The 15,216-nt window shown below is 35.6% G+C and overlaps 1 protein-coding gene across 13 annotated transcripts in view; it reads right to left on the minus strand.

The window, feature by feature from the left end:
- SNAP91 (synaptosome associated protein 91) overlaps positions 1–15,216 on the minus strand; it is a 139,874-nt gene that overhangs the window by 20,831 nt on the left and 103,827 nt on the right. For 7 of the 13 annotated variants that reach the window (XM_025444874.3, XM_049092310.1, XM_049092311.1 and 4 more), the window contains 4 exons: positions 14,933–15,016; positions 13,596–13,679; positions 5,644–5,778; positions 3,841–3,990 (listed from right to left, as the gene is read on the minus strand). In XM_025444874.3, coding sequence (XP_025300659.3) covers positions 3,841–3,990; positions 5,644–5,778; positions 13,596–13,679; positions 14,933–15,016 — 453 coding nt within the window. The remainder of the gene's footprint in view (positions 1–3,840; positions 3,991–5,643; positions 5,779–13,595; positions 13,680–14,932; positions 15,017–15,216) is intronic. The other 6 variants (XM_049092317.1, XM_049092318.1, XM_049092319.1 and 3 more) reach the window with 3 other exon arrangements.

Consider the following 15,216-nt stretch of genomic DNA (forward strand, 5'->3'; position numbering starts at 1 on the left):
GATATGACATTTAAGAGATCAAAGAGTCAGAGGCCTAGAAAAAGTCCATATTTTGCCTAAGAATGACTGTATTCAATTTTACAAAGGAGAAACTATGTTAGGAAACACGTTCAGAAATCCTAACATTTTCTTTTACTTCACGTTATACTTAAGGATCACATTTTAATGTCAACTGGTGTCTAGGAAAGAGTAAACATAACAGACTTGAGACTGTTCTCTTAGAAAGGCCTATGTGCCTGACATCTGAGAACCTCGCTTAATAAACTGTTCTCTATACTGAGATAATACTTTTCCTAATGATAAGGGTGGCTTACTCTGTCTAAACTGTTTGTACAAACAATGTGGTTCATGTTGAACACCTGCATTTTTCCTTCTGCGAGACTGAAATTCTGGGACACATTAGGCACAGACTGCCTACATGATCAGCATTCAAAAAAATCCCTGGGTGTGGAGTCTCTACAGGGCAGAAACATCACACGTGTTGCTGCATTTCCTTATGCTCTTCCCCTCATGGGAAGGGGAGAGCATAAAGAAGTCGGTATGTGGATTCTTCTTAACTTGGCCCATGTCTTTCTCCCTGATGATTCAGCTGTGTGTCCTTACTATGTTGCTGTAATAAATCTTAGGTGTGAGTATAACTATGTGCTGAGTCTTCTGGGTCCTAGTGAATCTCTGAATGGGAAGGTGGTCTTGGGGACTCCTGACACAACTGGCTTACTCATTCTACTTTAATCTCAATTCATTTAATACTTCAGTAAGTATTTGTTGAACCTTTACAGATGTCAGGCAATGTTCCAAGCACTTGGGATATATTAGTGAAGAAAACAAAGAACTGATTCCTAGATAAATTTGCATTCTAATAGGGTGAGCTAGATGGTAAAACAACAAAATAATAAATTATGTAAGTCACTAGAAGGTAATAAGAAAGCCCATAGGAAAAAGCAAAGGAAGAGCAAGGTATGGGGGTTCTGGTTGAGTAGGATGAGGGTGAGAGGCAGCATTAAACAGGACACTCGAGAAGGCCTCATGAAGAAGGTATGATTTGCGCAAAGCTGGACAGAGATGGGGGAAGAGCATTTTAGATTAGTCACCTGGTATACTCTCTGCCTACGGGTACGTTAGATGAAATTGCCGAACTGCTTTCCACAGTTACATTTTCACCAGCAATGTTAGAGAATTTCAATTTCTCCACATTCTCATCAATGCTGGTTGTCTTTTCCAATTATACCCATCCTCATAGGTGAGAAGTGATATCTCATGCGGTTTTGATACCCATTTCCCAGATGACTGCTGTAGAGTATCTTCATGTGCATACTGGCCACAGCTATATTATTTGGAGAAATGTCTATCTAAATCATCTATTTTAAAATTGGGTTATTGTCTTTTCATTATTGAGTTGTATTCATTCTCTATTTATTCTGGGTATAAGTTCCTTAACAGATATATGTTCTACAAATACCTTCTCCCATTCTGTGGGTTCTCATTTTCTAGATAGTGTAATTTGTAGCACAAAACTTTTAAATTTCAATGTAGTTCTATTTATCTATTTTTATCTATTGTTGCTTGTGCTTTGTACAGATTATAAGATTATTACTCACACCTAAGATTTGGTGTCATATCTAAGAACATTACCCAATCCAAGGTCATGAAGATTTATTTACTAATACATTTTCTTCTTAGAGTTTTAAAGTTTGGGCTCCTACATTTAGTTCTCATCCACTGTAAATTAATTATTTTGGAGTAGGTAAGATATGTAACTCCACCCTTTTGCATGTGGATATCTAATAGCTGTCCCGGCACCATTTGTTGAAAAGACAACTCTTTTCCCATTGAACAATCTTGGCATTTTCGATGATAATCAATTGACCACAGAAGTATAAGTTTATTTCTAGACTATCATTCTATTCCATTGAGATATATGCCCACCCCTATGCAGCAGTACCACTTATCTTAATTACTATAGCTTTGTATTAAGTTTTAAAATGACTAAGTGTGAATCTTCCAAGGTTATTCTTTTATTTAGAATTTTGGCTATTCTGGCTTCCTTGTATTTCTACATGAATTTTAGGTTCAGCCTGTCATTTTCTGTAAAAAAGCAAACTAGAATATTGGTAGGGAGTACTTAATTTTTTTTCAGTTTTGTAAGATATTTTAAATATTTTATTTATTATATTATTATTATTTTTAGAGAGAGAAAATGCTTTCTCTCTCTAAATGAAGTGGTGGGGAGAAGTGGTAGGGAGAAGGGGAGGGAGAATCCTAAGGAGGCTCCATGCCCAGTGTGGAGCCTGACATTGGGCTTGATCCCATGACCCTGAAGTCATGCCCCGAGCTGAAATCAAGAGTCAGACACTTAACTGAGCTACCCAGGCACCCTGGGAAATATTTTAATTAAAAAAAAATGTTTACCTATAGTAAAAATCAGTGGTTTTTTTGGGGGGTGTAGGTTTTTACATTTCTATAAATTTTGATAAATACATGAACTAATGTAATCATTACTATAATCAGGACACAGAGCAATTTAATTACTCAAAAATATTCTCTCTTGCTACTTTTTACAATAAAAAATACACTCTTGGCAGCTAGAGGTATAAATCCTTTATTTCTGAAGGAGAATCTGGATGATACACTGTAGTGCCAGCAAAAGCAGTTACCACTGCCAACTATCCTTCAGTGACATGAAATTTTAGAGTAGGAAGAAATACTCAAGTAACCTCTCCATGGGTGTCATCAAAGTATTTTCATGGATGCCCAGATCAGGGACAATGAATAGGAAACAATAATATATCCGTTGGATAATGCATAGGAAAAAAAAAAGTCTCTATAAAGGACCTTCTAAAGCCTTGAGAAAAGTCAAAGGTATCTGCAATGGTGAACCCAGTCACCTTAATGAAAAATCAGATTCAGAGTTAAAAGAAAAGATCAGTCTTTATACCAGCTGCCCTCATCTCTTAGGACTCTCTCCTTCACTTGTCCATCTCCAGTCTTTGGTCTCCTTGTTGTTCCTTAAATATGCCAGGCAGTTTTCTGTCCCAGTGCTTTTGCACTGACTACCTCCCCTTTGCAAGCAAATATTCTCCTTCAGATATCCATGTCGTTCATTTCTTTACCTTCAAATCTTTGCTCAAATTGTACCTTCTCAGTGAGACCTGCTCTAACTCCCACTCTGCAGCATTCCCATTCCTCCTTGCTTGGTCTGTTTCTTCCTCCATAATGCTTATGACCTAGCATACAATAGAACTTATTTGTAAATATTTATTTCTCCCCTTCCTGAGCACCATAAGAACAGAAATTTATACCTGTTTTGTTTGCTGATTTATCTTTAGAGCCTGGAAGAGTGCTTGGTACTCAATAAATATTTGTTCAGTGAGTAACTTAAATTCACATGGACATTCATCTGTCAATATTAATTTAAATATTTTTTTAAAGATTTTATTTATTTATTCATGAGAGACACAGATGCTCAACTGCTGAGCCACCCAGTGTCTCCCAATTGTCAATATTTAAACATTTAAGTTACCCTATGTTCTTATTTCCAAGTGAAATGAAAAATCAAGTACTTACTATACATAATGTACTTGGTTTCATACTTGAATATGCTCTCTAATTATAACTTTAGTAATTTAGATTAAAAATGGCATAGGTACTACATGTGAGACAATGAATGGCACCGCAACTGTTTATCTTCCAAGGAACTGTACTGGGTAACGCACTAAGAATTTCCATCTACTCCTTGATATACTTAACCATTAGTGAATCCAGAAAAAAAGTACATATATAAAAAAGATAGAGAAAAAATTCACATATGACACAGTAAAAAACAAAAACTGTATTACTCACTGCCTACTAAGCTGGCAAGAGATGAGTCAAGGTCACTCCCAAGGGCTTTGCTTGCTGCCATTGCTGGACTAGGTGGAACCATTGAAATGGGTGCAGGCTGCCCGGCTGGTGCCATGGTTGGCATCAGTAGATCGCCTAAACCATCAAACACTGGAAATCAAATAGACCAGGTTCAGAATGATTGAAAAATAAAAAGGCCATATGCAAAATTAAAGGGAAATTATCTTCTGAAAAACTATAAAACAAGTGAATATACAATCTTACAAAGGAAGGCATGGAATCACACTTTTTATTACTCTAACACCAAGAAGAACATTTCAACATATGTCTACTCATAAAGTACAGAAATACTAGTCAACATAAACAAAGATGAGAAAAAAATCTGTGTAATGTACAAGAAAGAGCACAGATTTTGCAGTTGGCATTAGGCTCAAATTTAGTTGCATGCTTCACTAGCTGTGTGATTTTGAGAAAGTGACTATCTGAGCTTTAGTTTCCTCATCTGTAAATGTGGAGGGTACTGCTATCACATAGTTTTGTTGTGAAGATTAAATTAGATAATAGTATGTCTTTATAATAATGATTGCTCTATATAGGGACTCAGTTAAGTGGTAGCCACTGATACTCTTATTAAACACAATCACTAAAATACTTTATTGAAAATGATAGTAATTAACAGCAAAGTCTAAATAATTTACTCTCAAATCCTACAATGCTTATCTTTTTTTCCCTCTACAATGCTTATCTTTAAAACAATTCTTTCATGAGAAAAGAAGACTGGATCCCCTAGTTTCCTAAGAAGTTAGTGTTAGAATAAAACCTGATCTAATGGGCAGTACTTAGTAGTAAGTATCTGAAAAACAGCTGACCATATTTTAGAAGTAAAAGTTTTGATCCTCCCTCTCATTATAAGCAGTAATTTTTGGTTCTAATTTTAAAGGAATGTTTAGAGGAAAAACTATTTTAACTATTAGGAATCATGCTATTATTGATGGTTCCTGGTCACTATGTAACCAATTACCACTTGTTTAGTTCCTAAAATACAGAAAGACCATTCAAAATATAGACTCAGAGGATTTGCATGAATTGTTGCTAATACTTATGTCAAAATTTTTGTGGTTAATTTTCCTTTAAAAAGTATGAATATTTACCATCAGCACTACTGTACAATAATTCTAAAGTGGAAAAAGGATAGCATTCAACTAGGCACTGGCAAGAGAAGCAACTAAATTGTCAGGCAGGGGTATATTTAGGGTGTTTTCTGAAACACATTTAATTGCCAAAAACTCACCAATTGAAAATTTGTAGTAAGGACCCAGCATGGGAAGAGTAGAATGGAAGAAAATACAAACAAAATGACAGCAGGATGAAAGATTAAAGGCAGGCAGAGAATACTAGTTGTGTCCCAACTTCATAAAACCGAGGGCCATGCAAGCTTCAGAGGGTGTAAGCAATGGCAGTGGGAGTGTCCACACATTCAGATACTGCATAAAGTGTTTGTTTTCCCTTAACCATCTCTAAACCACGTGCATGTAAGCTCATGCAAACAGATGGTGTGTGTGTTGTTAGATTTCTGCTAAAAATTGAAACAGAAACACAGAAAAGGATTACAGGTTATCCTTAAATCTTCCAAAATGTACTGAAAATATATACTTAAAATACAGAATAAGAGATTCATTAAAGTTTTAAAACCAGGTCGTCACTCAATATCTGCTTATAAGTTTCCTGATATCATACTAACCTTAGGTGGGCTATTTTACAATCAGAATAAATGAAAAGAACATTTGAAAATCACTGCCTCACCTGATGGATCAAAGGAGCTGCTGCTAGAAGTTGAAGGCGTTGTTCCAAAAGCTGCCTCAAAATTGGGCTGTAGCAGGTTATTCTGAGCTGGAGTCACTGGTGATGGAGAAGGGGCCATAAAAGAACCCCCAAATCCTGAGGAAAAAAACAGTCCCAGAAAAATATAAATGGAAATAACTAAAGGTAGTTAAAGGCCAGAAAAACAGACAGGAAGAGTCATAGGAGACTGAATCAATATAGATAGACGAGAAGTCAGTAAAACCTGGGAAATTAGTTTTTAAAAAGTTTTTCATGTATCTTGGTATCTATCATATATTTTTTAAAGATTTTCATTTATTTTTTAAATTCAAGTACAACATTCAATATTACACTAGGGTTTCAGGGGTACCATATAGTGAATCAACAATTCTATACATTAGTCAGTGCTCATCATAAGTACTCTTTAATCCCTATCACCTATTTCACAACCCCTCCCCTCCGAACCTCCTCTCTGGGAACTGCCAGTTTTGTCATGTATTAATGAGACTAAAGTTAATTAGAAATAAGATAGCACTTAAGAATATATACCCTTGTTAAGAGAACCTGTGGCAACCAAACCTATTATTACAACAGAACTACATAAAACTTAAAAAAATCTCAGGAGGGTTAAAACTGAGATAATCCTATTATATTAAAATTTTGTTTCTTCAAGTCACAATACCAAGTAAGCTAGAAAATGCTTAGTTGTACGCATTGGCTCAGTATAATAAAAAAAATCAGACAAATATGCAGGAACTCTGCCACCAAATCCTCCTTAATATCTTTCCTACATGTTCTAGTCCCACTGCTGCTAAATTTGGGCTCCTTCACATTAGCTCTCAGGATTTATAAACAGCCACCCAGAGGGGCTTCCTGCCTCTACCCTGGACCTCCCCCAATCTAATCTCTGCTGTGCAACTAGACTGATGGATGGATGGAAAACACTGATAAAGTTACTTGTCTAAAGTCCTTTACTACCATAACTTTCAGATTCATATAATGCAGATTCCTTTGCATAGCAATCAAGCTCTTTTGTCTCTGTCCCCCTCTCCCTCCCTAACACCTCATGAGGAGTCAGATGCCCACTCCAGGAGGGCCTCTTGGACTGATACTGTCACCCACAGCTATGCCACCCCTGACTCCAAGTATGCTTGAGTTACATGCTCTGCCTCTGTGTCCTCCGTATTGGATACATCTCTCCATCTCATTCCCATCACATGTCTTTATTTCCATCCGCAAGCTCCCACTCTGGGGATGGCTTTTTGGTGTCAGGAACTGTGTCTTCTGTTTTTCACCAATATTCAGCACAATGCCTAAGACATGGAATTACTCTTTACTGCATACAGACACTTCTGAATATAAAAGGTACAGAGGAATCAAAGGCCACTGTAAGGTAACCAGACTTCAAATTATTTACCTTTTGAAGGCTGGAAGCAAGTAATTTCTCTCAAACATCAGATAGAAGCAGAAACAAAGTTCACTCTGTACTGCTTCTGTACAAAACAAGCAACCAGTGAAGGCAGTGGTTTCTTAATAAGACACTGAAAGATATTCTATTATCAAAGAATTTATTTCCAAAGTCTCTTCTATATTGTTTGGGTATAAATATTCCTTCTAATCTAGTCACATCTCCTCTTTTTTACAAACTTCTTGCAAAAACAAAGAATGCTTTAAAAAATCCTTAAATTTCATTCTATAGAACTAGTTTGTAATTTGGAAAATGACTTCCACTGAAATTCTCCGGCTATTTTCTAAAGCAGGCAATAACAGTCGTATTACTCCCAGACATTGATAATGGCACAAGTTTAGGCTTTTCTTGCATATGTATTAAAAATGCAATTTGAAAACTGTTATCTAATAGAGGATGGTCTTTAAAGCTCCTAGTGGCTACCTGAACTGATTTTAGTATTTTAGTGACATAGGCATTATGTAAATTTCCTAAATGAACAAAAGACATTCTCTAGATCTTTAAGAACTAATACTATGAAGCAAAGATAGGCTAGAAGTAATTATTTCTGTGGATGAGATTGGTTTTAAGGAGATTGATGGTTATGCTGATGCTGACTTCTTGGAAACATCACACACCTCAAGTTCGAATATGGCTGTGCTTACTTGAGGTAATTTTTCTGTGGTGTGGTTCTCTTTGTAATAGGTGAATGTGCAAACAACTGTTCTTGACTCTCGGTTTCTTAAAACTGGACCAAGAAGAGACAATTTATTCTACAATTGCAGCATATTAGTGTTGGAAAAAGCCTTTTGATCATCTGTTTAAAGCCTGTCTTTCTGCGAGTGGAAGAAAGGATGCCACCCAAGATTCAGTAGTAGAAAAAGAAAAATGAGCATTTACACTAGGCTCATCTGCTTAGTGCTACTGAGTTTCATGAGATAAGTAGATCACATTCATAGGTGAATAATGAAAAAAAATTAATGACTTCTCTAAGAAAGTGAAGGGTAAAAGCCAACACTGGCATGAGGCTCACTAAATACCAGCAGGGTTACTATTCTAAGCATTTTTTTTTTTTTAGATTGAACCATATGAACCATATGGATCGCTAATAAATATTTAATCATTTTGGTCCTACAAAAACAGGTTTATTTGTTCAAACCAAAACATACATTAGCTCATTTAATCCTCACAACAAATCTGTGAAGTTTCACAGAAGAAGACACTGAGGCCAGAGAAGTTAAGTAATCTGCCTAAGGTCAAATGACAGCAAATAAAAGCCAGGATTCCACACAGGAATCATCCAGAGGTTGGGCTCTTTACCACATTACTCATGGCCTCTTTTCCATAGTGGGGAGTAACTCCAGGGTTATACTCTTTCCTGCAGGATTATGAACTTGAGAGAGATCTAGAAAGATAAGACTTTTCCCCATTAAATTCAGTTCTTATGAAGTAGGTGCCCTTATAAATCTGAACTACTTAAAAAGCTATAAAGTGATATAAGATAACCAACTGATTATATCAAAGAAAAAAAATCTGCTATATTCTAAATGAAGGGTTAAACAGGAAAATTATAGATATTAACAAGGGAAACTCCTTCTGTTAAGTGAAAAGTTTTAGAGCCCTGGAATAGACGTAACAAGAAAACCCAAATCACTAATCTTTCTATATGGTTCTAAATTATATTAAGAAAGATATTCTATGGAGTTGAAGGTAACAATCATAGGCTTCCAGATATCCTGCAGGCATATTTGGACTGTCTTACGCTATAACTGAATCTCCATCTCTCTTCAAGTGCTCAACCATCTATAGACACACTCTTTTGTCACAGATAGTTGATCTTATGAATCTATCTTTCTAAAGGGAACAGCCTACACACTTAAGGACGTTCTATTAACAGACATATCAAAACTGACAGTCACAGTTGATATATCACTTGGGTCAGGAGAGTGAAATTTTAAACCTACTGGTAGATACACACTCCCACATACCACCCCCACACTCAAATATGTTAAAGATGATGTCATCTCACTTACCCTGTAATATAGTCAGCTGTTAACAAATTCCATTTTCTAAGATCAATCTGAGATAGTCAATATTTCTAGGAATAATAGCCTTTGTCTGACGTGTTTCAGACAGCTTCCCCCACCCCCTTAGAGTATGAAATAGTTGGTTCTCTGTACATCTTCCCATTCAGTGGATATTATGTTATTAACTCCACCCTGAACATTTTTATATTTTAAATCAGTTCAAAGACCTCTTTGGTTCTGCTAAAAAGTCATGGTTAACAGAGAATGCAAAACTACAAAGGGTCTCATAAGACTGGCCCATATTATTCTCTGCCTTTGGAATTAAAGATAGGATGTGGCACATTCCTACACTAGTACAAATTTATGGTGCGGTCACTCTAGAATTGTGTCTATTATGGATGAACATGGTTTTCCTGCTTGCTGTCAACCTGAGAAGTCAGGCATAAAACATCTAATCTCCCTTAAGAATCCATTTTTACATCTGTCATCCAGTAATCTATATATTTCAGACATCTAAGTTTTCAGGTGGTGTATCTTAAGAGGAATTTAAGAGCTTTATTGTTCACTGCATGAAACAATATTTCCTTTTATTTGATACAAACTTTCATGTTTCCAGTAAGACTATCCCAGATCTGGATAATATTTGCATCCTACCAATAATCTCAATGATTTGGAGATTCTTCAAGCCTGTTCTTATTGGTCAAAACAGCTGTCTTTTCTAGAATAGTCTCTAGTTTAACCACTTTGGATACACCAACAGAACTTGAAATTTTTACTTACAGGGTAGAAGATGACTCAGATGATATTTCATGCACAATTTAATTCTGGAATTGGTATTATTTGAAAGTTCTAGTGGTAAATTTGAATAAAGAAGAATAACCAGTTTTTATGAAAGATATGCCCAATTTAAAAGACTATCCATTTAGTCTTTGTTTTCTAGTTTTAAATTATATACAAATTTTTGGCAAAGCTTTCCTCCCCAATTTTGAGATGATTCTTAATTTTTGGTTTAAAATCTCTAAAAATCATTTTAAACATTTAATTATACTATTTATTTATTTATTTATTTATTTATTTATTTATTTCCTTGTTACATATATGTAAATTTATTCCCTCAAAAAAAAGTTGGAGGAGCAAGAGCCCTTGTTCAGCAACCAATGCTACTTTTAGAGAGTACACTTTCCATTACAATATATGTGTATTATTTTTCTTTTATTCTCACAAAATAGTTTTATTGCTGAAAGTGAATAATAGAAGATTCTAAATACTCACAAAATACAACTTTTTCTCTTTTTTGGTTCAAATTCTTACTTTCAATCTGATATTTGTAGACTTATTATCTATGATTGGGTTCATTTATCCTAAAACAACAACAAAAAAAGTTCCTTTTTATTTCAACAGCTTGTGGACTTAACTGTTCTCTCCCCATAGATACACATACAAGTATAACTAACACATGTTAAGCTTCACTGTAAATTACCATAACACAGTGCCCCAAATATTTGTTCTACCATTGATATTCATTTAACATAAATGTCTGGGCAATTTGAAAACTCTGAAATAGCCAAGGTCAGCTAGATTAAATATACAAATGTGACTGGGGTTTTATACTGTGTACATTAGCAGGGTTTTTTTTTTTTTTTTTTTTTGGCTAGGAAAGTTGCTTCTAGTTCATAGTATAATATTACATTAATATTCTATGATATTCTTTAATGAGAACATGGATTCTTGCTGTTTTGTTACCTGAACAAGTATGAGAAACATTTTTCTATAAGCAAAACAGAAAAACTATAGAAAACAAGCCCAAACAATTAAGACCTAGAAAAATTAGAATTTAAAATCTCTTATATCAGGATATAAGGTAAAAGAATAGTAGGCCTCATGCCAGGTAAATCAGACTCAAATATGTACAAATTAAATTATAAGAATTGTTTGTAAAGCAAGCCAGACATTAAAACTCATTCCCACCTACTTACATTAAAAATTAATCTATTCAGATTTAAAAAAACAGAGAAAGAAGAAAAGATGCACGAAATACTTTCCCATCACTAAATAAGTCACAAGATGATGCAGTGGAAAAAATGGGACGTGTACAGTCAATAAAACCTATGTAAGTGACATGGTCACTTTCATCACTGATTTTTCCTTTTCTATCCGATTTTACTAAGATTTCAGGATGGACATTTTAAGATTGCTTTTGGTGAAGTGTTCTAACATGCACTTTTCATGTACTTTCCTTTTGAGATATCCTCATACACAGAGCTGTGCAGCTGAGACGGAGGTCCCTGATGCTGCATTTGGCAGTAGCTGATGAAACTTCCTGTTTGTTTCAGGTGTGTTTTAGACCCTATCTCACTCCCAGAATCAAATCTCTTGGCTCTGCCGCTGACTTCTGACTTTGAATTGGAAGAGAACATTGTTTTTTCCCACAGGCTTTGACCAGACTCTCTGCACCTACTTCCAGTGTTCCTGGCTCTAGGAAACAAAAGATCTCAGGTTTCAGCCCTGGAAGCACAAGGGGGTTAAATGGATTGAGGACAATGTGGCTCTGCAGTCTGGAGGCGCTTAACATGACGGACCAGGCTCCTGCCAGGCTCCTATCTGATAGTCTTACAACTCCTCATTAGGGTCTGTGGCAAGAAAGGAGGTAACCCCAAGAACGAAAGACTTCTTAGAACTCTCCGAAAAGCGAGAGCATTTGATTTCATGTGCCATCTCAACCTCAATTACAACTTCAAAGCCAAAGGCTTATAATCAGTACACTCAGTTTGAAATTGACAAGGTCATCTTCCCTAAATAACCATTTAAAACTATGCTATTTCTGTGGCCTGTTAAAAACCCATTACTGAACCTTGAAAACCTGAATTAAGGTTATTGGTTTTATAAGAGCTTGAAGGTTTTATGACCAATTTGAAGACTCTAGGAAGAATACCCAGGGCAGAAGAAAAGCCAAGTAAGCTAGTATTTTTTCCCCAAATAACCAACTATGTTTTGCGTTAAGTGCACTGCCTTTTATCATATCTGCAGCTTCCAAAGTCCACAGTGACATCACAGTGTAACTCTGGTTCTTCACTATTCAGAAAAATACCAGCTGGCAGTCACTGGTATGAAGGGGATTCAGCAACCAGGAGGATCATACTTAATCAAGGTAGTCTGAGTCTGAAGAGGAGAGGACAGACACAAATGAACTGCTATCACTCCCAAGAAAGATGGCTAACTAGCTAGTCTGAATGACTGATGGAAAGAAAGGGTAGCAGCTGGGCTGTGCTTACCCTTTCTGGCCTCTTGAGAAAAGATTGGACCTCATACCAAACTTCCTATAATACTGAAAGGTGACCAGGGTCCTTTCATGAGGTCATTACTCATTACTAATCCAAGAATGAATGTGTTGTGCCTGCTGTACCTGGCCAGGTCTGTTCATTACATGAAACAGTAAAACCTAGTCACTCTTTTCAAGGGTAACATGATCAGCAGGAAAGTTAACTTGAGAGACTCTGAACATGGCAACTTCCTTGTGCTGATGTGACCCACACTCTCATCAATCCCCTGCCAACATTATGACCAAAATGCATCCCTTGTGGTGCCTGGGGAGGGGCACTGGAAGCTGCATCTGAGTATCTGAGGCTTCTGTGATGCTACTGCTGCACTTCCTGTTATATACCCTTCTAAGTCAAGTCAGAGTGAGGTAAGCTGCCAGTGTCTTATGAGTTTGATAACTTGAGCCTGAAGCTTACTATTGTGGTCTTGCATATGGCAGATGCTTTGCTTATAAAAATAGTAATTTCTAGATCTGGCTATCATTAAGCACACTTTGCCCTGCCTCCAATGAAGACTGATAGTTGACTTTTACTATCTATAAGTATTTGAAATGTCCTCTTTTATTTTATCTATATCATTCTGGTAATAAGTAATAATCCTAGGCATCTTGTACCAGTCTACTTCACACTTCAACTCTCTGTTAACTGTGATCTTTGAAGAGGTTTTCAGATAAAAAAAAATCAACTAGTTAAAAAAGTGGCATAGATAGTGGCAGCTTCAACCCTGGTGGAAATCTATGACAGTTTCTTTTAGAGTGATTCATGTTACAGAATCAATTGTCAAGCATAATGGTATCTTTCCACAAAAATTCCTTTAAAAAATGGGCAGAGTCAATACAAGATAAAATTTGCTACATAAGCATAATATTTCTTTAGTAAACAAAAAGAAATGTACTGAAAAGTAAGGCATTAAGGAGCATCCAAGGAACCACAGGGGTGACTTGTATACAATTGTGATTTTAAATACTCATTTCATAAAATCCTGAGAAATAACTTTTTATTACACAGTGTTTTGTTTTTCAATTTTATGTCTCAAAAGGGAAAGAAAACATGCACCTTGAAATTTACATATCTGTTACTCATAAAGATATATCCAAACTTAACTTTCACAAAATACCATTTTATTTTAATTTAATTAATTACCAGCTAGTAGGTCTGCCGATGCTGATGAACTAGAAGCAGCCTGAGGTGCAGGTTGGGGTTCAGAAGCACTACTTCCAAATGCATCTACCCATTATCCATTGTGCAGCAAAAAAGTAAAAGAGTGTAAACAGTAAGTACAGTAAGAAAATTAAGTGTTTTGCCAAGAAATGCATAGACGTGACACTTTCTGTGATGAGCGTGTTGCCTGTGGATATGTCAAATGACTGAGTAAACTGAATTATGCTCTAACCAGTTTATTCTCTCAAAAAAGATTTCTAGAATATTTCAGATTAACACCTCTTTGTAAAAGTAAGGCAATTTTTGTTTTTAAAAATAAAAGTTTTAGATGAAATCCTGTCATCTCTTAAAATAGGACTGAGGTTTAAAAAATTTTGCCCAAAGACAATACAACAGAATTTCCCCATTTAGAACTCTATTAAACTTAGAAAAAAAAATTAACAAACCTAATTCAAGCAGCAGCAGCCCTACTTGTACCCTTTTATTAAAGTTCAGTGTTTATTTGCCACAAGTTTTGAGCTCCTAAATGTCCGAGACTATTGACACAATTGTACTCCTCATGTACCCATCATGGCATATACCATGATGCTTCAATGTACGGTACTCAATGTGGTTTTAATTTGCTAAGAATGGTATTTTAGCCTGTGGCATAACATTTATGGACATTCATGAAGAAATCACTTCAAACCAGTACTTTTCCCTATAAATTTACTGCTAATAAAAGACTTTAAATGCATCACCCAAATTAGTGCAAGAGTTAATTCAGTACATCTCCCTGCCTTCAGATAATATACAAAGTAAGGGCAAAATACATTTAAATCAGTGCAGCATCTAATTCTCTGGAAGGATTTTAAAATATTAAATGAACCCCACAGAATAATGTATGGCTCTACATCTTAAGTTTTCAGTTTGGACTGGCTTATTTGTTTTCAACTCTAAGTTATCTAATGTTTACAATACTTTTAAGAACTTAGAAATGTTGATTTAGCCAACAGATCAGGATCACCAAGGAAGAACAGTAGAAGGAAATTCCAACCAGCTGATTCTACATTAGGATGAACAGAAAGTTAAAAACACAAAGACTTCAAATGAAAAATGATTTGATTCTATTAGGCCATGCATTGAAAATTATGACAAACTGATGAGAATGAAGATAATGATGGAAAAGATCTTAAAAACTTAAATTTATAGTTAAGAGATGTAAGTAACTTTAGAGTCTAAAGAAAAAATGATAGAATATAATGAAATAGAAGATGTAAAAACTCTTCTGAATAGGGGAGGGAAGACCCTTTAGATGTTGAAGGAGGAGAGATACGCACCCCCAAAAAGGTCTATCACACCTGAAGAATCCACCTTTGCTGGAGAGGCAGTGGTTGCAGGAGATGGTGCTGCAAATGCATCCACTGCAGTGAAGCACACAACAGGAAAAATTGCATGTCACCCAAGTAAAATAAAACCATGAACCTTGACAGATGGCTTCTTGGGATTTCATATTTAACGGCAGGCAGTAAGATTGCAGACAATCTTACAAGTTAAGAGAAAGCAAATAGATTTAAAAATATAGACTTTCCAGAAGAAAATAAAATTTGACTTCTTGAACTCA

The sequence above is a fragment of the Canis lupus genome, chromosome 12, assembly GCF_003254725.2.
Source record: "Canis lupus dingo isolate Sandy chromosome 12, ASM325472v2, whole genome shotgun sequence".
In the NCBI taxonomy this organism is placed as follows: Eukaryota; Metazoa; Chordata; class Mammalia; order Carnivora; family Canidae; genus Canis; species Canis lupus.